We start from the raw sequence: 25,895 nt of genomic DNA, 5'->3' as shown, positions 1-25,895 counted from the left end.
CTCTTGTGAGAAACCTTCCACGCTGCTTCACAGCACACGGTTTAAAAGAAAGCGGAAGAGATTGAATCCTTTCTCCACAGCAAACTGAAGTTACTTAGGAACTCTTGAAGGAAACTCCCTGGCATGTTCCCTCCTGGGCTTCCGGCGGGGACCTCTGGTGGCCTGTGTTTGGCCCGGCAACAACACAGCCAGCGTGGTCTTCAGCCACGGGGCTCAGTAGCAGAGAACAGCAGCCCTTGGGCACCCGGGCTAACATCCGTCACTCTTTCATGTAGGCCGCGCAGAACTTTTGCCCACGTTTCTATCATGGATCTTTAAGGCTCTGCTGTTTAGCATAACGAATATTAATGTGCAGCTTTGACATTTATTGAGGCCTTTGTGGACATAAAAATTTCAGCAACTTTTCTCAGTGGATCTTTAAATTCTGTTTATTTATTTGCTTTTTTTAATGAATAAGTCGTGTAAACAGTGCTGTTTTTGTTGACGAATAGGTTATTGTGCCTGGTATGATATTAGTGCAGCCTCCTCAGTGAGAGGTTAAGTGCAGTGTTCATGTGTTACACGCTGCTATTGACCCCGCCTCTGAATGGAGGCCTTTGTGGAGACCGCTGCCTGCTTTCGTGTTGGGTTGAAGGTCATCTATTTATAGTATTTGCTGATTTCTCAACGCATCACTCCCTCACCTTTTAATCTGTGTGGTGCTGCCTGTGTACTCCACACTGAAGGACCAAGGGATGGTGACGGTTGCTTTGAAGCAGGCTCTGTCCGTCTTGGTTTTATTAGAATGCACAACTCTGAATTAGAGTACCGTGCTCACTGCATGCATCACTTGCGACCTGTTTTGTTGATGAAGAGGTGTGCATACTTCACTAGCAATCACGTACAAGGTCGAGACAGTGTACTGAGGGCATTCCTGCGGAAAAAAAACACATGAGAACTATATAACATCAAGATGGAACAACGAACAACTGGCTATTACGGTTGTTTCTGCAGTAGTTTGAACCGAATAAGATAAGAGCTTTAAAAGGAAATTGTGGTGGACCAGTTGGTTGTGGACAGCAAAAAGCACTATATTCAAAGAGAGCTGGAAGTAAATGGCACAATAAAATGCAATAAAACGCTTGAACCGTTCAAAGGAAAATGAATCTGATCCTCCGGTCTGATGAGTAGTTTTAAAACTTGTGTTTCACATTTGTCCTGACTCAACACAGGCAAATGATATTGGGAATGTTTGTTTTTTTGCAAACTGAAAGCTCAGTTTAAAGCAAAATGTGTTCATTCTCACTCATGGACAAATGCTTCTGTCAGTGCATAGAACAGAACCGTAAGCTTGAGTGTTACAGAGGTGCATAAGTTGTAAAACATAATCATTTCTTCTAAGATAAGTCTATTTATTTACACCAGTCAGTTGTAAAGAATTAATCTTAAAAAGTGAAACCTTGAGTAAAGCCCAAAAAGTCAGATAATGAATCTCTGTCTTTCACAAACACTTTCCCAATCTGTTAAGTAAAACAATATTCACAGATTTAAAATTTCCAGATGTTAATTTGAGCAGTTCAGTTAAGGGTTTAATGAGGGAGAGTATTAGAAAGCTTTGTGGGACTTCAGCAGCACGTCCTGGGATGGAGATGTCCAGGTTAGCGTTATGATGGTGGTGTTTCAGAGGCTGACTTAGACCACCATGTTTGGGTTGATTTGAGTTGCTATTGTATCTCAGATTACATCTATTTGGTTAATAAGGCTAAGCCTTTCCTGATCCAAGTGTATGTATTTTGCCGTGTGTGTGTGTTTGTGTGTGTGTGTGTGTGTGTGTGTGTGTGCCTGCCTGCCTGCACGTGCAAACCTTGGCCAATCCTCTCAGTGCCAGTCTCTTTTTTTCTGGAAATGGGACCAGTCAGGACTGTGATGAATGCATGGGTTTCTCAATCAGTGATTAACAGAATGCCTTTCTTAAAGAAATCTCTTTCTATGCTTAGATCTGTTACTCATTAACAGACACAGACCTATTTATTTCTTAAAGAGCTGATAGCTTCTCTGTAGGCCTGTGGTGTTTCTGTAGTCAGGCAGTAACAGTGATGGACGTCGCCCACTGAGACGACTCGGTCCACATCAACACAATAAAGCTATTGTCCGGAAATTCCAGGCAGAACTGGTACGACTGACACAGGTTGGAATGAATCCTTCATTAGGAGTTTTCCCCCCTTTTGCTCCCAGCATACGGAACAACGGCCCTATGTTGGTTCATTTCAGATGGATTTCCTATAGCTTTAGGTGTGTGATTTAACTGTTGCGTTTATACACTGTACAGACATGCTGTACATGCCTTATTCTATTTCTCTCACTTATACAGCAGATCTGTATAAGAATGTTTGTTTTTCAGAAGGAGCTTATTGAAATATTTAATATCTTGAACTGCGATCATAACAGGGGCTGCCATATGTAGGAGAGCTGAAATAATTACACTGAATCCCACCAACCTGAACCTTCCACATGTCAGAGGCTCCTATTTCCAAACATTTCCCAGGGCCGCCCTGGTTGTATTTCGGGACGTGGTGGGTGGAATCAGGAGAAATTATGCTAAACTGAATAGGGTTGAGCAACAGTGCACACACACCTCCTAGATTAGTCACCCCAGTGGTGCCTCCATTAATGTTTCTAAAACTGAATACTTGCAGGTTAATGTGTGACTGGACAAGGCTTCACACTTCGACAATGTCCTCACTGACCCCGCCGAAGATGTTGGAATATCTTAAGCAAGGAATGCGTGGCTGGCATTTTTTGTGAGATTGGATCCAGCACACTGCCACTGAGAGTTAATTCACTTGCAATTTGACAACACAAGTATTTTCGTAACAATTCTTTATTATCATATTAATAGTTATCAGTTTGTAGTTTCTTTGGTACTTGAAAGCCTGAAAAGCAGCTCTACTGACTTTAGTTTATGGTGTTCTCATTCTCTTTTTTCTTGGGTTATAACTTTAGCTCTTTTTTAAGCAACCAGGCTTCTATCACCCTCAAAGGGCTTATCACACATTCTGTGCACATGTTTTCTTAAAGGTTTCCTGTCCCTGAGTCACAGTGGAAATTGGTTTATGGCTCCAGCATTCCCAACTCTCAGGTCCTGGTCCTCATTATGAAGCTTTCTTATACCCATTTCTGTGTGTCTTGTTACCAGTTGTCATATGATTAACTCCTTGTCTGGGAGGAAAAATGCATCTTCAATTCAATATAAGAGACCCAAATGGGTTTTAGTTAAGCCAGATGTCTAAGAGAAGGCAGGCTGAGGAAAATGAAGCTTTGACCCATGCAGTGTGGATTATGTATGTTTCATAAGGGAAAATGTTTGATCCAGTGTATGTGATCTCGTGGATGTGTTGTTCACATGGACGCAAAATTGTTTCCACTGACTTTTAAGAGCAGTTTGAAAGATTTTGCTCGAACAAAAACTTCACCGTTTTTGACTGGAACAAGTGACAAAAACTCCAAACCCACAGTTTGCATGTTCTTCAGGTGCTGTCAGTTTTGCTGACTGAACTCCACAGCCCTGGGTTTCTTGCACATTGCATTTTTGCTGTAGCCAAATGTTTCTGCGTCCTACCAGAAGACGTAATGGTGTTTTGAAGAGAACGTGCTCCGCTGTATCTCCACAGCAGACTTGACTGAAGGGCCTGGAGATGAGACGGTACGTTGCATGGGATCTGGCGCAGTAGCAGTCGAGGGCCCCGCCAATCTTCTTAATCCTCATCAAGCACCCTTTTGCAGAGGCTCACGGAAGACCTCAGAAGCTGTGGAGCTCACCGCCTGCTCTCGCCTGTGTCATGGAAACTGGCCAGTGCACTAGGGCGAAGCCTCGCACATACCCGGGGGGCTATGCAGATGCGTCGGCACTCCCGCGATTAATTATTGGCAGGGTCGCAGCGCGGCTCGACTCTTCAGGGCTCCTTGCCGTTCCCAGACATGAAGGGCCGCTCTGGCGTGCTGTAGAGCTCTTGAGAATGTGCCGCGTGTGTGCCGAATCGTCTCGGATGAGTGTAGAATGTATCGGTGGGTGTGGTCTGGCTTTTATGACATGTTCTTTTTGTTGTGTGTCAGAAGACGAAGCTTTAGCAGGTCAAGGTACCAAGACAACCTTGCAAAATGATTAAATAAATACATGCTGATATCTGAAAGTGAGACTGCAGCTTCTAAGAAGAATCTTTTGATTTTGAGATGTCATGGTACGACACGGCAGACTACAAGAAACTACGGTACTGTCTGTAACCATTGCAAACTACACCAGGGCAAATTTTTATTCTCAAGAATTTCTGTTGCTCGGAGTGTTGTCCAATGACCAGTATTCTGAGATTACTCTTCAGAATAGAACTGACTTAGAAATACGATTGAAAAAGAAGAAAGAAATCAAGCATTAACATTGCTGTTTGCTCCAGTTCAAACATCAGTCCTATACTTGTAGTGAATTCTAATTAAACTCTTCTGTCCACATGCTGGCAGACTTTATGTAAATGACTAAATGTGTTGGAAGTTGACCAGGTTACTTGGCTGGACGTTAAGATACTCAAGTGCACCACTCCATTCGGGCTTTATAAAAGATGCCAGCAGTTCATCCATTGCTCAGAATGCAGTTTAGCACCTGCACCCTGGCTAAATGTGTGGTCTATGGCCAGTCTGAAAATGCCCATGTTGGCAGCATGCTGATGTGGGCCTTTTACTTTACACTTTTCATACAGTGTTGAAATGCCATTTTGCTGCCTCACAGTGCCCGTGATGGCAGCAGGCCTGCGTTGCTAAGCAGTGTATACGGCAGTGAGGGGTCCAATGGTGCTCAGTGGCACAGCAGGGTTTGCCACTAGCCAGGTGTTCTTGGGAACTCAAAGCAGTGTCATTGCGGTGGCTGGCTGTGCTGCTATACCGCTTACCCTGTGCTTTTTGCTGCCCCGATTACAATACATGTAATGTGCATATGTGTGTGTGTAAGAGTGCTGTCAGACCTTGTGATCTCACTGCCATCTGTTTGAACAAGTCAACGTCGAGTATGTCCTGTAAATCATCCCCCCCCCCCCCACCCCCCTTCCGGGTTTTAGCACGATTGATGCTGTGTTTAATTTCTAACGGATTACCACTAAGGGATATGGCCTCATTTGTGATTTTCTGCACTTCTGTGTCAGTATTGGTGTAAACCGCAGTAATCCTGCACTGGTACTGTCCCTGCTTAATGTCTCATTTAAAGCCTGCAGTGTTTGCCAAACTGAACTAGACAGATAAGGATCTGTAAAGTGTAGCCCTGAATACACCTGTAAAAATGTCGTTATTGACAAATGCTGTTCAAGTGCCTGAACATGGAATCTTTTCGACCTTCTGCACAATTTATGAAAAATCCATGAGACTTGTCTGCTGTGAGCTGCAGATGAACACTCCACTGGGAGTTATAGACTGCAAGCCAATGGATTATGACCATTTAGTAATGCTCTTTAAACAAGTCATATTTCACTGCCTTTACTGCCAAAGCGCTCTGAGAAACATCTGATAAACTAGTTCATTTTGGGGAAGAGACAAGAATAAATGTAAATGAAGCTTTTTTCCCCCTCCCACTGAAGTTGGGAAAGGTAAAGATCACTGGAAGGGAGATTGAGTGTGCAGCTACACTCACTACTAGCATGTTGGAGAAGATGCATTTGGCTGGGTCAAATGTGACTCCGGCGCAATCCATAACGGCTGTGTTTGGATGTGTATGTCGTTTGTTCCTACACAGCTAACAAGCATTTACGTGAGAAACTGGTCTCGCAAAAGCCCACTAACCTCAGAGCTCAGTAATAAACAGAAAATACATGGACTGTAGGATGTTCATATAGCGCAGGCATCCTCTTGCGTTTGCTCCTTCTACTTTAAAAATGCAAACGGTGTTTTCAAATTTAGGAGCACGCTTACAACAGGAGATTTGAAGATGGGCAGTATGCTGCTTTTTGCATGTATTCATTAAGCTTGAATACAAAGGTCCAGTGATGCAGAATAGGAGTTCTGGGCAGTGCGCATGTCATGCTATCAGGGTTATGTTAATCTAGCTAAACTAATCCAAACTGTTTGGAATGCAGCTATGTAATAATACGAAAAATGGGCAGATCTTATTTTTGGAAAATTAAGGAGGGTCTTAATTCCTCAGTATGAATTGTGTACACTGTGTGAAATATGCGCTGTTCTATTTGGGGTTTTGTCTTTTGATTTGAATTGGTTTTTAAAAACAAAATGCAACTTGTATGGTTTTAATTTCTCTTAAAACTACCCGGCAAGCTAGCTGACCTGTAAAGCTGCACCCTTATTCGCTTGTTTGTTGCTAGCAACCTGCAAGACGTCGTGCAGGCAAACTAATGTCATCTCCTTTGAACGTTAGCTATCTTAGTGATAACTTAATAGTTAGCAGGTTTTCTCCAGATATCATGGTCGTTCCATGTCTCAAAGCAGAATTGCAGCCATGTGAACGTTCCGTTGGTAGTTTTGTACGTGTGTTTGGCGACGATATTAGACACCTTCCTAGAAGTATTATGAATATATACAACTGTTTTAATAGTGTGTCCTAATACCTTTGTAAAGGTTTATTTTTATTTCACATGAAGGGAAACGTTTAGATCTCCACGTCGAGTGCGCAGACAGCAGCTGCTCTTGTGTTTTTCTTGGGACTTCAGTTTCCACCAGTACGTTTTCTTATACCCACACCAGGTCACTTAACATTTGAGAAAGTTTAGGTAATAATGTTGTGTATTATCATTTCACTTTTTTTATGTATGTTTACAATAATTGGCATGTCTGAAATACCTGTTACTAGATGTCAAACTAATTAATGATCAATTTAATGATGGATTCATTCCTTCATTTTTGGAGTGTCTGCATGTCTTACGCTCACTGCATGTATTAATTCTAGATTGAACTGTTATTCATGTGTAAAGATATAATTATTGTTTGTTACTATCTATATTGGGTGCAATGAGGTGCTAATGAATGGCTATGGTTTCAGCCCAAGAAACTCAATGATGGTCCATCGCCACTCTAGACAGAATTCACTCCTTCCCCCCAGCGAGGTGTATGAACCTAACACTTGGGGCTTTTAGCAAATATTTACATTTCTTAGGAACTTTCCAGGAAGTCAGATCTGTTTACGAGTGCTGGTGAACTGTTGTGAACCATGCGGTGTTAAATGCTTTTCATTTGGCGTTTAATGGGTGTGATGGTTTCGTTCCCCTTTCATGTTTGTCCTAGCGTTTAGTGAATAGATTCACATTTATTTTGTAATTATGGGGCTTTTTGGTAATGAATATGATTCTGTCTTTCATTTATTTCTTTTGGTTCTTATCGTTTGTGCTCCAATCCAAGGACATCACATGTAAGAATTTTGAATCATGAATAATGTTGTTGATGAAACAGATAATTTGTGCCAGTGTGCTTGTGTCCTTACAGCGACAGTGAGCTTATAAAAACACTGGCCTACTGTGGCTTGAGTCTGTATTTGTATTTGGTGTGTGTGGGGCAGGGGGAGGGGCTTATCTGTTTTTCATGTGTCGTTGTTTGTTGTGTAAACAGTGACGTAGCCGGGGAAGTCACAGAGAAAAGCAACTGCACACAAACACACCTACACAAATAGACCGGACCCAGATTCCTGCTTCGAGTCAGTCATCTTGCAATTCCACTGTGCCTGCCTCGCTGTGTCACAGGGCACGCCTGGAAGTGTTTGCCCTCCTAAACCAATACCTGCCCCGGCATAGGAAACATGCATCCTGATCACTAGTATTGCTCTAGCAGATGGGGGTGGGGGTGGCTAGAGTGGGTGCTTGTTTAAAGAGGAGCCCTCTGCACAGGTGTCCACGGGGGACCTGTTGCTTTATGACGTTAGCTTTTGACACTGCACTCTTTGGGGGAGCGACATTGCCAACAGAACTGGCCAGCTGTGTTTTCCCCCGTTGGCTTCCAGTTCTGTTTTGAATCACTCGTCTAGCTGCTCTCTGTCCAGCTCGCCGACCAAAATGGCAACTTTATCCACATTTCTTCTGATTTTCGGTGTTCTACCACTGCGAGGGTGGGGGGTTGGTTTTAAAAAATGCATGAGTGGCATCTTGGCTAGCTTGGGCTATGCTGCCTGTTTTCCCTCTTTCAGAGCAAAACTGGGAAATTCCCAAATAACGCTGAACCAGACAATCCCAGATGCAGGTGTAATATTTAATGGTTCACTGAGGACTTCATTTTTTTTATTGCAACAAACACTGTATTCTGGGACAGTGGCATACAGCTGTTACTTTAAGTTGGCAATGGACAGGTTTGTTCAGGATCTAGTGAAGGTGCTCCCAAAAACAGCAACTAAAACTCCCCTATGAAAACCTTGTGGCTGTTTTCTTCTCCACAAAGCCCTTCCTGTTCATCCACTTAAGCATGGAGGGTAATACGAGACCACACAAGCATTGATTTATAATATGGGCCGATTTAAGTAACACAGCGTGTTATTTCACCCAAGACACCTCCAATTCCTGTTTTTAAATGCGCTCCAGATCTGGTGATGTTTTTGCCGGTAAACGACCGTAAGCTAATACCAGTCGGATAAGATGCGGCCGTAAAGCATCTCGCGCTCTCCAGCGTCACCCGGTCGTCGTTGTCTTTGCATGTCACGCTCGCCGCTTACTAACTTCGAGTGTTGAGCTACGCGCGTCCGCTTTTAACCACTCTTGACTCGTGCTGCGACCGCGAGTCCCCCGCATGCCGGGTGGTATGGGTTATAGGAAGCGGCCTTACCATGTGCTTCTCAGCACAAACGCCAGATAGCGTCGGGGGGGTTCTGTGGTTTTTTTTCTGTGGTCTTCCCCCTCCACTTTTGCCAGAGGTGAGCTCACAGACGAACCACGACAGGGTTTTGCAGTTCTGGCCTTTTGAATTCTTGACAGATGGTTTGGCTCGCTGCAGTTATGGAGCTTAACTTTTACTTGTGTGTTTTGGAAGGTAGCAACAGACCTGCCTGGCTGCCCTTCTCCACAGAAGTTCACCAGTGTTATTCTTCTCCTGCTTTTATTTTTCATGAGCCTTACGTGCTTCACATCAATATTTTTCCTGTATTTTTCACTGACTGCCAGATTACAGGCAAGATACTGGCTCTGCAGATTCCTCTCAGTTCCGTGGTTCACGCGAGTTCACGTGAGGAGATTAGAAGAGGTTGTTTGCGAGCTGAGCGACGCACGGGGGACAGGCACGCTCCACACAGCGAGAGCGAGAGAGTCAGTCCTGCGGTTCTCGCCGCTGTGTCACAGTGGAGATTTCGACCCTGGCGGAATAGGTGTGAACGGCAGAGAGGCGTGGGCCTATAAATACTCGCAAACAGCCTCGGGGCCTGAGCCGAATACCCATTCTTGAGTCATCCTGGAAATGTGATGTCACGAGAGCCGTGGGAGGCCGAGGACTTGTTTCCAAGCAGCACGGTCCATGGCTTACGAACTGATGGAGTGTCTGCCGGATGCACCGTGAGACCTTAGTCACGAAAGATAATCCGCATGTTTGAAACATCGTGAAAGTAGACAACCGCGACTGCCAGTGACATTAACAGGCACCATGTAGGTTACTGTTGTCGTAATCTACACAAGGTCACTTGCATTCTCTCTTGAGTTATGTAATGACTTTATTTAGTTTATTTATACAGTTAGACGGACGGATTGGGTGTTTTGTTGTCACACGTCTCCTAGATGATGGGAGCATGGGAATAGTCCCCCACATTTCTGTAGCATCAGTTGGTCTAGAATTTGTTTGGTGTAGCTAAGAGCAACCACAACCAGGATCAGGGTGTTTGTCCGCACTGAAGTCAAATAACACAATGGCATATAAAACTGTATTACTGCTATTCTCCTTTGTATTTTTGAGGGTCTCTCATTTACTTGATTTGGTCTTCTATAAGGCAGGTCAGTTTTTTGTGTTTGTGTACTCTGATTTCTACCTACTAAAGGGGTTTTCACCCTTTCTCTCTGAGGCCTTCATGTATGATATGGCAGCTTCTTTCACATAGTTTGTTCCCTATCACTGCATTTCTTTTAATGGGCTTGGTTCTTGGTTAAGAGGTTTTCTACTGAAGCACCACTCTATCTCTGCTGTGTGGTTTTTAACCCGTCCTTTCTCCACCCCTCCAGGATGTGGCGGAACGGAGCGAGTCCCCGACCGCCGCGCTCCTCCAGCAGGAGGAGGAGCCTTTCGGGTGGGCGGGGCCCAAGACGCTGCGCCTGCTCCGTACCCCGGCCGGCTTCGGCTTCACCCTGCGTCACTTCATCGTTTACCCGCCCGAGTCGGCCATGCACTCCACCTTCAAGGTACGCGTCCTCTGGGCAGCGCCGCCACCGGTACCGTCAATGTCACGTCCCGAGCACGAGCGGGTCCTTGACGTAAGAGCCGCTCGTAGCCGACAGGATCGGGTGACGTTGTCGCAAAAATGCCGCAAGTCCTCTTTTGATGTCTAGACTGCGAGGTGGCATGACTAACACTGCACAGCCACATTTTGAAGGTCTTTTGTGTGCGTCTGCATGTGTTTGGGTGCCCGTCTGCGAGTCACCTTTCCAATAATGAAAACTCTTCTTCACGTCAAATCTCTGACGTGTATAAAGTGGTGTCCACAAACTGGCTAAGCCTAGAATTTCAGCTCCCCCTCTCAGCTGTGAAAGCACTATGTGCATGGAGTGCTTGTAGGCCTGTAGAACACTCCTGTCTTAGGCTCTGACTCCGTCTAAGACAGGACTACCGCGTCTCTAATGAACATTTGCTTTCTTTTGATTCTAGGAGGAGGACAGTGATCACCGAGGTGAGTTTCTGAACTCTTATTGCATACCTATTTAATTACTAATGTAAATCTCTTATGAGCATGATACTACCCGTGTGACTGTTGTTGGACACAATTAATTCATTACTCGTCAGTGTACATAGGTGTTTAAAAAAAAAAAAAACTTTGGGTACCCATGTACACACATTGGGACTTTAAAGCAGAAAAGACATGCTGTGCTGTTGAAAACATTGCACCCAGTATGCAAACATTGCCCATGCCTCCATTTGCCTGCGGTATCTGCCATCGTCTGAAGCTACAAGAATAACTTGTAGGTTGTGTCACTCCCTGTGAGTTTGTTTGTGTTTTATTATTATTACTACGAGCAGTGCAATACGAGCTGCCCCGTCATTTCAGACGTCAGCTCAGCCAATCAGACGAGCGTAGTTGCGTGCGAGTAGAGCCGCCTGTCCGGGTCCTTTCTGTCGTCTGTGCTGGAGGCCAGTCTGCTCTGCGCCTTGTGCTGCTCCTGTACAGCTGGCTGAGATCAGCTGGGTGATTCCTACAGCAACAGCAGGCCTGCGCTACCGTCTCCGCTGGAGCTCCGCACGCGCGGGAGGCCTCGGGCAACCTGCATAGCCACCTTTGTCTTCCTTACTCTGACTCTCTCTCTGTCTGTTTTTGTGCAAACTCTTGATCTGATGTTTCATTCCTGTTTAGCCAAACCCTCTTTGTCAGTGTCTGCTTTCCTTTGAAGTTCTAGTCTTGTCTGCCTGTTGATCCTAACTGCGCTTTTCTGTGGTCTTGCAAATAGTTGCACTCAGGAAAATAGTTTTTTTGTTCGGTCTCTACCTGGGGGGTGGTTTGTGTTTGTTTTTTAACTTTTATCACGCGCACGATCAGAACCAACAGCATATGTTGCACATACAAAGCCTGTGAGGAGCTGAAATGTGCTACACCAGTGCAGTCATGTAACTCAAGCTGTTTCAGACTTGTGCAACATGGCACTTTAGTGCTAAAGGCCTGGGAATTTTTACTATAATTTAGGGACTATAAAAGTCTGTCGACGTGTCACTGACCCGAGTGTTTCCACTTGTTCCTGGCTGTGTGTGTGTGTGTGTTGCCCGTAGCCTTGCCAAATGTGTGAGGCCATTTGAGTGTGCTGACTCTGCAGGAACTCGGGGGTCAGGAGGAATGAGGAATCTATGTTGTATGGTTTGCCTCACTGCAACCAAGACAGTGCTGAAATGTTCTAGATTAGCTTCCCACACGTTAGTGGCCTTAAAGACATCCTTCCTGCTCCTTAGGTGCAGTGATCTGCAGATGGCCAGTGAATCACGGCTTTGGAATTGATTTATCTGACGTGCTTTTAGCAGGGCTTTTCAAAGGGCTCAATACATGTGATGGCATCGCCCTCTGTTGGAGGCTTTCAACGCTCAGCTGCTTTAAATCATATATTCACTGTTTATTATCTGCTAATGTGCTGCAGATTAAAAAATATATTTTTTAAAAATCTGAATTTTCAAGGTTTTTCAGGCAAACAAAGTTGCAAATGTGCCTGAAGCATGCATTAGCTAATTCTGAACACAAGAGGGCGTGTGAAACTGGGCTATATGCAGGACGATTTCTGAGCAGCGCTTGGTGAGCAACTGGCCACTTCGATCACTTGTTTAACGTAAACAATCTTTGGCTTTATACTGTAATTAGCTAAATGGCTTTGTGTATTGAGTGGCCTTGTGGCCTGTGTTAAACACTAGTTTCAGTGTCTTGTTCTCATTCCTTTCCATTTCTATGAGATTAATGTTCCAGGATCTAGATTAAATGCCCCACTTTGTCTTCCCAACAGAGCGCACACACACACACACACACACACACACACACACACACACACACGGCCCCTGGCACTATAAAGAAGTATGAAGAACTCTTAATATTCATACACCTTTCTTGACAATCCGCATCATGTATATCATATAGCATCATGTATTTCATGCTGTACTGGGGTTGAGTTACATCTTTTGGCATTGTAGTCTCACATGTCGTGGTTTTGACTGCACTGGTGTTGCAGAGTTCAGTTTCAGCCCTTTCCCTCTTGTCTGACACACACACCCCCCCCCCCCCCCTCTGTGTTGTGAGCTGCTGCTAAGAGATGAGGAGCAGGAACAGAATTAGCAAACAGCTTTCTGTCTTTGCCAGCACACACGCACGCAGTGTCCGAACCCCCTCTGGGTTCACTGTGATTTCCGTGCAACTCCAGGGAGCGTCACCCCTCTGTGACTTCGGCAGAAGTTTTTTTTCACGCCACGCACTCCACAGCACTCCCTAAACACAAGCGGCCCATTCTGCTTTGTTAAAAATGCTTTCGCCTGTATGTGATCGGACCCCCCCCCCCCCCCCCCCCCACCCTGGAAACAGTTCAGGCGGCAGTCTGTCACAGCTAAACGGACTCGGCTGGTTCAGCTCAGATTCGCCTCAGATTCTCTGCTCTGTTTGGGAATGGAGGACTGACAAAGTGCTGCTGTAGGATTACAGAAGCAGTCGGTGTGTTGATGGGGAGTCGTGTTTGAGTGGCTGTGTGGTGTTGAGCAAAAGGGTTCAGTTTTGACGGGAAGCCTGGTAAATTAGTACATTTGCAACTCCCGAGAACTTCAAACGGAGGAATGCTACAGTCCATTTCTTGTGTAGCCGATGGCTGCGACCCTGAGGGGTTTTTGTGGCGGCCGTTGACCTCTCTATCTGATCTGGATAATTGGGTTTGAGTGACACTTGAGTGTTTAATTCCCCCGAGAGGTGAGGAGAAACTTGACGGCTAATTTTGCACTGCCTTACACAGAAAAGTAGCAGATCAATGCTGTAACACTTTATGAGCAGTCAGAAAGTTTAGCTTGGAGCTGGTCCTTTGGAAACATTTATCACCGGATTTATCTTGTGACTACCACATTATTCACAGCTGGGTTTATTGAGGTCTGGGCCATTGCTGATGTACTATCCTTCCTCCTGCCAGGGCGACCGCGGAACAGACCGGAACCCATGGACACGATCTTTGTGAAGCAGGTGAAGGAAGGAGGCCCCGCCCACGGAGCCGGCCTCTGCACAGGTGCGCACCGCCCAAAGTGTTGTAACGCGGCGACCACATTCCCACCACGTGCCTAAAACACCCCCCGCCCCCTTTCCTTTGGTCCGTCCACAGGAGACCGGATCGTGAAGGTGAACGGGGAGAGCGTCATCGGCAAGACCTACTCGCAGGTCATCTCACTCGTCCAGAACAGGTGAGCGCAGAGGCGAGAGGCATAACACACACACACACACATATCTGGCCCGTGGTTTTGACCTCATGCGCGTTCGTCTTCTAGCGACACCTTCCTGGAGCTGTGCGTCATGCCGAAGGACGAGGACATCCTGCAGTTGGTGAGTCCTTCCCGCACGCCACCCCCGCTGATCCATCTGATCCACTGATCCCGAAAGCGGCACGATTATTACATACAGCCTGTAAAAAAAAATCCCAGCACACTTGTCACAGGGCAGAGGAGGATGGCAGCGGTGGGCATGAGTAGATCTGGTCCCGCCCCATTTGTTCATGCGGTGGGTGGAGTTGTTTGGCTGCTTGTGGAGGGGCGATTGAATTCCCCATCCCGTCTCCTCCTGGGCGATTGTGCAGCGGCTCTATATGGGACTGCTAACCAGGTAATGCTCCACTCCTGGAGCCCAGCACACCACCACCTCCTCCACCAACTGCTCCAAGACACGTGGGTCGTGGTGGGTCACGTGTGTGCGTTTCCTTTCCTAGAACCATCAGTGGTCCAACCAAGCAGGTCGCAGGAGTTGTTGCGTGTTCGTTATGATTACTCCTCAATGTTTGTAAAGAGAACTCTTTTATTTTTTTTTTTATGACTCCGTCGACTGTTGAAGCAGAGAGAGACCGACATGGAGAGAGAGAGAGGGAGGGAGGGAGAGAGAGAGAGGGAGGGAGAGAGAGAGGGAGAGACATGGAGAGAGAGCTCATTGTTTTCCACCAGGCCTCAGCGCTGTTCCTCTTCTCCCCAAAGGTGTCGGGCTGCCAGTCGTCCTGCTCTTAACTGATTTGGTTATTTTCTGGTAAAAAAAAAGAAATTCAGTTAAACTGCATCTGAGCTGAGCAGGAAAACTGTGTTGGCATCAAAGAACTGCAGCACGCATGAGAATGTGTGTGTGTGTGGGTGTGTGGGTGTGTGGGTGTGTGGGTGTGTGGGTGTGTGGGTGTGTGGGTGTGTGGGTGTGTGTGTGTGTGTGTGTGTGTGTGTGTGTGTGTGTGTGTGTGGGTGTGGGTGTGGGTGTGTCCGAGACTGCAAGGCTACGGCAGCGACCAGCTCTTGCCTTCCTCACGCGGCAGTTTGCGCCTCGAGGCGCGCGTGTGAAACGCGCCCGGCTGTGCGGTCGGTATCGGGGTGTTCCTGTTAGATAGAGGGAAGGTGGCGCGTGGCACAGCTGAAATTCGGTGGCGTCCCCCTGAAACCCTTGTGCGCGTGTATCCAGGGCAGTGGAGGCCGCACTGGGACTTCACTGCTCTAATTAACTCCGGCTGCCGCAGTCACCAGAGGCGGAATCCTGTTGCGCCAGCCTGCTAGAACAACTTTCAACTTTTGTATCTATGTTCTGTGATCGCAGAATGGATAAGGGTGTAGACTCACCACCCATTTAATTCGGAACGTCTGCATTTGTTCACAGGTTCATTCAGGAGGGGCTCATGCTACAAATTTGCAGTGAGTGACAGTGACCTGTGTGACCTGTGTACAAGCAGGCCTGTCTGAGTTTTTTTTATACATGTCACTCACACTGCTGGTCTGGGTTTGTCAGCCACCCAAACCAGCCCCAACAAACATGTTCTTGTGGTGTGAGACTGACTGCTAAGGTAGAAGGTTGCGGGGAAAGACATTTTGCAATCATTTTTTCCTTAATAAATTGGCTAGTCAGTGTATATTGCTTTATTGCATTAAGGCACACTGGTCTCTATGAGCTACTCTAAGGGTCAGGTGTAAGGTTGGGTCACATGATTCCATTATGATATATTCCGCCCCCACTTTAAACAGGTCGTTTCTGTCAGGAAGAAATCAAAGACGTGATCCAGCGATTGTAACATAGATGGGAAGCAGAAATCCTGTTTCCGTGTATTTGCATATCTGGCGTTCTCTAAACGTTTCTCATTCCTAGATTAGATCCAGTGTTATTTCCTTCCCACTGCCGTTGTCCTCACCACTCGCTTGCAGCGCATGCCTGAACCGACATAGCAAATCCTGCAGCTCTTTACAGACGCTCCAGCAACAGTGTGTAAAACTGTTTAGACTGATTGTGGCTGGTGTGCTATTACCAGTTTCAGTTGAATGGGGAGTCCTGCCAGGGAAATCTAATAAAACACAGCAGCTATCTTCTTTGATGGGTCCTCTAAGCAGAGGGAATCGGTTCTTCTCCCCTGACTGATTTTAGCCAGAGCGGATTTACCCACTAGCTCTCTATCGATGTCCATATACAAAAAGGTGTGCTGTTCCATCCGGTCTAGATTTGGTTTATGTAACGAGGTGAATACCATGCGTTACTTACAGATCTGCAGAATGTTGGGACATTCTCTTTTGTCTTTTTGTCCTCACTTGACATTTGTTATTGAATCGCTCAATGAGACTCAAGGCCTTTCGTTCTGCACCCTTGAAGGAACTGTATATTTGCTAATGGATCACGAGTAACTGATTAGTTTCAGGAAATTTCAAATTGGAATATAAACCATTTTAGAGAATTTTAATTAAGAACTTAACTGTTAATAGTTCCATCGATGTTAAATCTGTAGCTGAACTTAAGTCTCTGTGTGGCTTTTATAGTGGTGTCAGATATGCTGAGTCGTGTCATTGTAGTGGGCCGTTTATTGACATTTTATCGTTGTCGTTGGAGTGTTTGCCAAGTGCGACGTTGAACACGTGATGTAGCCTCATGCAACTTTAGGGAAATATTGCACAAAGCCTGTTGTGTCCATACACAAATGAAGCCTGGAGCTGCAGCTCTCTGTGTCTCAACAAAACGCAGGGTGTTCTTTAGTGCAATTTTCTGCAATGACTGTGCGTGTAAAATACTCTTTTAAACCTGCTATAAAACAACCCCAGTAAACAGGAGAGAACACCCGTGCTGCTGTAAAGCAGGGCATAAACCGGGGCACGTGAGGCCGGTGGCGGGCGACACCCTGGGGGTTACTTTTTATTTGGGCTGTTTAAACATTTATTTGGGACTTTGCAGATAAGCCATTAACAAGGTAAACATCACAAGAGCCATGCTCTGTAATCTAGGTGGGTGAAGCTTTAGACTTGGGGCCAAATTTAGTTTACCCCCATGGCTGAGCGCTTCTTAAACATTATGATTGGAAATCATCAAACCTGAATGAACTAGAGATGTTTTGTAAAGAAGAATAAAATACCTTCAGCCACAATCCAGACTCTCAGTAGAAACTATAGAAAGTGTTTAGAGGCTGTTATTTCTGTTAAAGGAGAATCAACTAAATATTGAGTTTTTGGTTTTTTTTTTTATTTTTTATTAAATTAACAAGGGTGCACAAATTTTTGCACCCCACTGTGTGTGTGTCTCTTGTAAACTATGTGCTAGTTTCAGACTATTAGTAGAGCTAATTAGGAGAGCTAATTTCAGACAAAGTAAACATCAACTGTGCAAAATATAAAGAACAAGAAACGATAAAAAAAGAGAATTTTGGTAGGGTGTTTTGCTTTGAGGTTATATGTCAAAGATGAATGACTTATGTCATAATTAAATTCTGCTTTGCAGACTTTTTTGCTAATTTCTTTTGTTTTCAGGGATACTTTCCACCTAAAACTTCCGAATCCGAAATGCCATGCGTAAGCAGTAGGCACTAGATTTCAATGCAGTACGTTCTGCTCAACGTTCTGTTAAACCTGTGCGTTCTTTCAGTAGGCGACTGGGCACTTTTCATAACCTCGTACATGCTATGTGCTATCTCTTACTGCTTTGGCATACTGAATAGGAGGGAAGTACGGCATTTCGGATAGTGTGGTTTGGCGGTACACGTCATAGGTCACAGGTCAGCTTTCCACAAGAAGAAAACGGCCAGCCCCGTTAATTTCGATTTTATTATTTATTTCAAATTAATCACTACAATTAAGGCGTTAATATTGACTGCACTAATATATATATATCAATCGCAAACAATATTACAGTGAGTCCCCGCTTAACGACGGGGTTAGAGACTGAAAAGTCTGTCGTTAAGCGTGACCCTAGAATTAGATACGCTAAATCGTACATACAGTAAAGAAAAAACTGCCATCTTGTGTTGCCGAGATGGGCTGCGCTGCCTCAGCTTATCGTCCACAACACTCCACTGTGCTGCCACTGCTCCTCCACGTGAAAAAAAAAAAAAAAAGTCGGTCGTAACTCTGGTCCATCGTTAACCAGACCTTTATTTTCATATAATATTTGCATATGGTCCGTGTCTTATCAGTCACTCTCTTGCCATTTATCATTTCCGCCGGGTACCCAAAATGCTGCCAAACAAACAATTTGAAAGTGGCGGGGGCATCTTCAATAGTAATACCTGTATTTTCCGACGTCAATTTGGCTGCTTGCTGGATCACAAATCTCACGAGACGAGAAATCTCACCAAGATATATATATATATATCACAGTCACTGGCCACTTTATTAGGTACACCTGTCCAACTGCTCATTAACGCAATTGTCAAATCAATCACATGGCAGCATCTTGATGAATTTAGGCATGCACACATGGCTAAGACAGTCTACAGCAGTTCAAATGGAGCATCAAAGTAGGCAAGAAAGGTGGTCTGAGTATTTCAGAAACTTCTGATCTACTGGGATTTTCACGCACAACCATCTCTAGGGTTTACAGAAAATTGTCAGAAAAAGAGAAAATACCCAGTGAGCAGCAGTTCTGTGGGTGCAAATGCCTTGTTGATGTCAGAAGAGAATGGCCAGACTGGTTCATGCTGATAGAACCAGTTACAACAAAGGCATGCAGAAGAGCATCTCTGAACACATAACACATTAAACCTTGACGCGGATGGGCTACAGCAGCAGAGGACCACACCGGGTACTACTCCGGTTAGCTAAGAGCAGGAAACTGAGGCTACAATTCACACAGGCTCACCAAGATTGGACAAATTGAAGATTGGAAAAACATTGCCTGGTCTGATGAGTCTCGATTTCTGCTGCGACATTTTGATGGTAGGGTCAGAATTTGGATCTATGCTGCCTTGGTTCAGGCTGGTGGTGGTGGTGCAATGGTGTGGGGGTTATTTTCCTGGCACACTTTGGGCCTATTAGTGTCAGTGCATACACCTACCTAAGTATTGTTGCTGACCATGTCCATCCCTTTATGCCCACAGTGTACTCATCTTCTGATGGCTATTGTCATAAAGCGCGAATCATCTCAGACAGGTTTCTTGAACACAACAATGAGTTCACTGTACTCCACATAGGGGTGCACGATATGACGATATAAAATCGTGAATGGCGATAATGAGTGGAGAATCGCAGGCGATCTACCAAATTAGAGAAATCATATAGATCGCCTTTGCCAATCAGCGCAATGACTTTTTTATGCTGGTTCCCACCGATGCGTCAGACGTAGGGCGTATGACTGACCAATCACAGCGAACTGTGCGTCTTCCACGCCTCCATGTTGTGTTTGTAAAAACCATTGACTGTATATGGTAAAAACCGAGGAGCTGGTAAAGAAGAGGAAATCCACCTCTGTAATCTGAAACTGATTCGGATTTTCTTCCACTGACCAAGACCAAACTACAGCGATATGTAAAATGTGCAAAGAACACGTGAAAACGTCCGATGCCAGTACAACAAATTTATTAAATCACTTGAGACGTAGACATCCCAAGTAATATGCCGAAAGTGAAGCAATGCGGGCAGCCGCCTCACACGTGACCATAGCGCGCGACTCCGCCACACCTCGCGCAAACTATATGTGGTAGTATAAAGAAACATCCCTCAAAAACAGGGGAAGGAACATTTTCCTGACGAAGTTTAAAGTTGATTTGTGTTTCAGGTTTGAAAAGTGCTGGAATTTAGGCTAAAGTACTTGAAAATGGTTGAAATTGTAACTACTTCGTTGAGGAGAGCGAGATTTATTGAATGGACAGAATCGTAATACCAGGCAGGGGTCATAACAGGTAGGCAGTCCGAACATGAAATATAAACGGGCATGGTGGCACAAAGAACAAAACAAGGCAGGGGAAGACTAGGCTGAACAGCACTTACGACGAAGACGAAACGGAAACAGTTAAATCCACTAGAGCACGAACGAGGCAAGAGAATTAACAGGTAAGTAGCACAAAATGACCGATACCGACATGGGAGACACGGAAATATAAATACATTGAACTAGACTAGAAACAGGCAGGGTTGCCAGGTCCTACAAAAATATCCCGCACAAAGTCATTGTAAAACCCGCCCTTCAGCAGCCTAAACAAGCCCAAAGCCCAAAGTAGTTGACGGGGGGCGCGAGTGTTTAAAATGGAGACAAATTAAGTATTATATCGCGATCGATTCTTTGTGTTGACTTGTAACCCCCGTGGTGGCCCAACTCAAAAGTAGCCCAAAGAACCACACCCCGCGACCCCAGAATTTTTACCCACGGCTGGATTTTCAAACAAGCCCAATTTGGCGTGAAAACCGCAAACCTGGCAACTATGGCAACAGGTGAAGACAATAACAACATGGGCGTGGCAGACGTGGGGAAACCATAGAAACACACAACAAGGCGGGCTCAAGGAGCAGGGAACAACAGACATGAGGAACAGGGAAACCGGAGTGACAGCTAGGAGAGGGGGGCGTAGCCCTATGTGACACAGTGTCACGTGTGTTGTTTACATTTTTTGTTTACAATGTTTGCACATGGAAAATTGCAATATCATTCATTTAAATCTGCTTAAAAAGAAAGCTTTGTAGCCCCAATTTTTTTTTTGTTTTTTTTTTTGGATGGAAGATCGTGATAAAAAATCGAAATCGTGATTTTATGAAAAAAATCATGATACTATTTTTTTCCCCATATCGCCCACCCCTAACTCCACAGTCACCAGATCTCAATCCAAAAGATCACCTTTGGGATGTGATCGAACGGGCGATTCGAATCATGCAAGTGCAGCCGACAAATCTGCAGCAACTGCATGATGCTATATTAGAAACAGATTTTTTTTTTATATTGTGTATTTTTTTTATTTTGTTATTTCTAGATCCCAGCCTGCTTTTTTTGTAAGCACAATATCTTCCACACAACAGAGTAGCTTCCCCAACACACTTTCCATTCTGCCCATTGTCTTTCAAATTTAGAAGGACATTCACACTGGTTTATAATCTTTCTTAGAAGATAAGAAGATGCAATTTCTACATTTCATGCGGACCAGTGATGTGTAATAAATACTGTATGGTCTCCCCAAACCCTGAGAATCAGGCCTACACCATCGGCCCCTCTCCACCTTTACACCACCGTTGACTCATTGCAGTAGGTGGTGCTGCTGTCTTCAGGACAACCCACTCTAATGCCTGTCTCTGTCTGCACATTTCAAACACCTGTTGAGAATGAGGCGGCCCTCATACTTCTGACCATACAGCTGAATTTACTTACACTGCTCAGTGCAAGTCTGACATCAGTTCCCTCAGTAAAACATGATTATTATTATTATTATTATTGCTATTATTATTTGGGCGAGATATTGTATGTAAACTGGACAAAACGCAGGCCTTTAGTGTGTTCTCTCTGCAATTGACTATTAAGGCAAAGCAATTGTACTTATAATAGCCAATTGCACATCCAGTGATGAGCCAGCCACTGTAAATATGGCCTCTCCTTCTACCGTCTCTCTCCTGCTCGCTCACAGCTGTTGCCGTGGTGTAGTTCTGTGATGCGCGCGTGGCCGTGGGAGGGAGGGAGGGGCTGACACTCACAGAGTGTGTGAGAAGACGTGAGCATTTTCACTAGGAGGAAAGGGGAGAGAGGCATGGTAGTGCAGCCTGGATCAGCTGATTGTTCTCTGTGTGTGCGCGCGCAAACGTGTTGGTGTGTGACTGAGGCGAGAGAGAGAGAGAGGGAGAGAGAGAGAGGGGCGGGAAGGCAGTAGAGGAGGGGGGATCCGTTCCATCTGAACAGAATGTATAATCAAGCTGCTGCCTCCGTCATGTGAATGGTTGCAGCTCTCCGAGGAGCAGGAGAGTGAGCTTCCAGCGCGCAGAGCCGGAGACGGCGACCGACGGCACGGGGCTCCCGAGCGTGCGCGAGCGCCGACCGTAATCCGGCTGCGGGCAGAGCAGGGCACGAGAGCGAGAGAGAGATGGGGAGGCGACGGTCGCCACCACCGCTCCTCCCGGAGCCCGCCTTCGGCCACCTCCGCCCTGGCGCCGACGCTCGCGCCTCCCCACGCCTCTCCTCGCCGCCAGCCCGCCACGCCGCCACGCTGCGTTTTTACCGCCTCGCCCAGAACCTTCCAACAAAGCGGAGAGACGGAGATCGAGAGGCTGGACTCGGACTAACTCCTTTTTTGGATTAGCCATCTTTTGATGTGTGTGTGCCTCTGTCGCTGTTCCCTCCCTGTCTCCTCCCCCCCCCAACTCGTGCCGCTCCGTGATGTAATGGCTGCAGTTTTCACGGGAGATTAGCGCCGTAAACGGACGAGACGCCGTCGCCCCGTCCACGCGTGTCGCGCGCGCGTTAGCCTCTCCTCGCCGCCTCCTCCTGTGCCGCCGCTCCGCTCCTCGCCTGCACCTCCTGCCACGTCTTGCCTGCAGCTGCGCACGACCCATAGTACCTGTTTGCCGTAGGGCCAGGCAGCATTGCTCAGCTGGCGTTGACGGGCGTGTTTCCAGAACCTCGCCCCACGTTCACCTGTCGCTGCTCGCTGCCGAACTTCGACCTCTGGAACTCCCGCGGCGCCTCTCCGAGGGAGGGGCCCGGGACTCTCCGCCAATCAGGTCTGTTTCAACTTGCTCAGGTGTACATAACAAGTGGAACGTGCCCCTACAGGTATGCCAGGTGAAAGTCCACCACACTCGCTTGGTAGCCAGCGCCACAAGGGACAGAGGAAGCTTGTGATAACACCAACCGCATTTAAATGGATACTGTAACTTGGTTATTCTGTCCTATTTCTAACGCTTTGGCTGGATTTAGCAGGCTACTCCACTGTTGGCAGTGGCATGTGGGCATCAGCTGTAGCTCTTAAGTCATGATAACCGAGGTCCGATTTAGCGCAGTGGCTAGCAGAAGTGTCCGGCCATCCCTGTCATCTGTGTGCCTCCGTACGCGGGCGGTGAGCCGACCGGTGGGTACACAAACAAACAAAGAACATTCAGCAAAAGCTGTGGGCTTAGTTTGGGCTTCGACCAGTGCTTTCTGTTTGTGGGCTTGGCAGTTGAGGCTGTGAAACATGAAATGGAGGCTAACACTCGAATCATCTGACCACCACCACCGTGGGATTTATGCGGAAGTGGCTACCTGTTTGAATCCCCAGAATGATTAGATAGCAACAGTGTGTTGTGTTGCAGTAATGGCTGACAGATTTTTGTTTTAGTAACGTTTTCCCCCTCCTCCCCCATAACTTGCTTCAATCTGCAGAATCTACAAGTCTTCCAGCTGTTCAAGTTGCCTTGCGGTTTGGGAGTGCGCGAGTTCTCCGCTTGATTAGCGCTTTAGTGCTTGTGAAAAATTGAGTTGCTGGTTAGAATGCGAGTGGTGTAGAATTCCTCAGCTTGGCAAAGCGCTGCTGCTCACACTCATGACCTGTCAGACTCCCACACACAAGCTGCAGTACGAACCTCCCCCGCACTGGAGCGCTTGCAGTGATCTGTTGGTTCTGGTTATCTTCAAAGATGAGTGGCGAGTATTCCGGCAGCGTGTGTGTGTGTGTGTGTGTTTTGACTCTGTCTTTGACATGAGCCCCTCTCTCTCTTCCACAGGCGTACTCTCAGGATGCCTACCTTAAAGGACACGACGCCTACAGCGGACATGCTCGTCACATCCCGGAGCCGCCGTCCATATGCTACCAGCGAGTAGACTGTAAACCCCTCGGCATGTCTGAGGCTGTGGAGATGCCGCCCCCAGGGGCCCTGGCACCTGACGTGGGTTACTGCGTCGAGATGCCCGTGCCTCCGCCACCCCTGCCCCGTGCGCCCCTTCCGCAGACGGCCGTATACGTGTGTAACGACAGCGTGCGGACAGTGGTGGTGCCGCCCCGCGACATCCACCCGGGGCACATGGGGGCCGGCGGCAGACCTCCGCGCCTCCACCCCCGCAAGGCCGACGCTTTCCCGCCGGGTTACCCCGTAGACCCGTACGCCGCACCACCTGTCCACATCTCTCCCGCTGCCCAGCAGAACATCGACTGGCGGACGTACCAGACATACAGGGAATACATCGACCACAAAGGCCTCCATGCGTACAGCCGGACCATCCAGGAACGGCTGGACAGCTTGCGGGCCACGGCCCAGAGCAACCGCGGAGCTGCGCTGTGCCCGCCCCCGCTCGCCTGGCCCGGGAGGCTCCGACGCAGGAGCACCTCCCACGAGCGCTGGTGCGCAGGGCCGCCCGCACTCCCCCCACGCAGCTCCTCGCAGGACCGGGCGTGCGGGACTGTCAGGACGCAAGACTGGGCCCCCCGCAGCGCCTCCTCCGACGGCCTCCTCCGGAAGAACCGCGTGCTGAGTCCGGGTTACGGCGAGCACGGAGACCATCGGCACGGGGAACGCAGGGGCTACGGCGGGGCGGAGCGAGGGGGGCGGCCCAGCCGCCAGGCCCTGCCCCAGAGAGCCCTGCTTTACCCGCATGCCGTCACGTACTCCAGCAGCGTCAGGAGCAGGGCTGCTCCACACCAGCTTAGCTCCAGAACGGACGTCCCACCCCCTCCTGTTCCCTCCGAGAGACTGTCACGTGTTGGAAAAATCCAGGCCAAAGAGCCCCAGCCGAAGGACCAAAGAGCTGCCGCGAGCAATCACATTCCCACGCCCGCAGTTGGACAACGGTCCAGGGTCCGAGCGGAGTCGATGCAGAGCCCGGAGACTGGGAGGGAGGCGTCGGTGGGGCAGAGGTCCACCTCCTGCTCCGCCCCTCCTGCTCAGAAGCAGCACGCAGGGACTCCTCCGCAGAGGCCGTTGCCGCGGGACCTCAAGGGTTTACCGGTGAACGGGCACGCCGCAGCGGCAGGCGTGGTCTTGCGGGACAAGCCGGCGGGGAAGAACGGTGCCCAACCTCTGCGCCACCCCTCCTACATCCTGGCTGTGAACGACGTTGACGCGTCCGAGCCAGCAGGGGGCGCCGTGTGCTGGCTACCCAATGACACTCGCCGCGAGATGCACATGAGGCGGCTGGACGACCGGCGCGACTCCTCCGCCTGTTCCAGCAACCTGGACGAGTCGCTCGACTCCATCCCCTTCATCGGTAAGTGCAGCCTGTGTCACCATGGCAACGGCGCCAGGCAACGAGCTTCAGCCAGTGATGTAGTGCTACGCAAGTGCAACACATGCGCTGGTTTGCGCAAGAGTAATTGGGTGGATGTAGTCGGTGAGGCAGGGGAGACAGCCAGACAGATGTAGTACGTTAATACAGATTTGAATGTATCCAAACCCACACATGCACATAATCGCAGTCTTTCATTTGTGCTCTAAATGAGAGGCTTTGAGTATTTGCTGTTGCTGTGTAAACATTTGCAGGGCAGGTTGAAGGAAAGGGAAACGCAGGTGAGACAAACTCAGGCTTGAGCATCGGCGAGTAGGAGTGTGTGTGACTAGCGCAAGATCGTCCAGCCACACATGCTCGGAGACCCTATGTGTAGGCTGAGCAGTTTGGTTCGTGCTAATTGATCGCACATGTACCGTTAGGTCCCTATGATGATACAGCTGTGGCAGCTCCAGGAGTTGAGTGTTTGTAGATCAATAACCGCTCCGCTGCCTGATAGTCCATAGGGGCTTTGTTGTAATTTTTTTGTTGCTATAACATGCGCTATAATATATGCTATAAAACATAACAAAATAGATTTTGTGTATGTGTGTGTGTGTGTGTGTGTGTGTGTGTGTGTGTGTGTGTGTGTGTGTGTGTGTGTGTGTGTGTAAAGAGTGAGGAAAATATG

General features: G+C 47.4%; 1 protein-coding gene across 3 annotated transcripts in view; it reads left to right on the top strand.

The window, feature by feature from the left end:
* Positions 1–25,895, top strand: part of arhgap21b (Rho GTPase activating protein 21b) — a 44,899-nt gene that overhangs the window by 2,270 nt on the left and 16,734 nt on the right. For 2 of the 3 annotated variants that reach the window (XM_076973750.1, XM_076973749.1), the window contains exons 3-8: positions 10,146–10,322; positions 10,786–10,807; positions 13,770–13,862; positions 13,956–14,034; positions 14,119–14,173; positions 23,731–25,207. In XM_076973750.1, the coding sequence (XP_076829865.1) occupies positions 10,146–10,322; positions 10,786–10,807; positions 13,770–13,862; positions 13,956–14,034; positions 14,119–14,173; positions 23,731–25,207 (1,903 nt within the window). Of the gene's footprint in view, positions 1–10,145; positions 10,323–10,785; positions 10,808–13,769; positions 13,863–13,955; positions 14,035–14,118; positions 14,174–21,921; positions 22,750–23,730; positions 25,208–25,895 lie in introns of those variants that run through there. The other variant, XM_076973751.1, reaches the window with a different exon arrangement.

Source organism: Brachyhypopomus gauderio, chromosome 14 (genome assembly GCF_052324685.1).
Source record: "Brachyhypopomus gauderio isolate BG-103 chromosome 14, BGAUD_0.2, whole genome shotgun sequence".
Classification (NCBI taxonomy): domain Eukaryota; kingdom Metazoa; phylum Chordata; class Actinopteri; order Gymnotiformes; family Hypopomidae; genus Brachyhypopomus; species Brachyhypopomus gauderio.
This window is presented reverse-complemented; position numbering and strand designations above follow the sequence as displayed.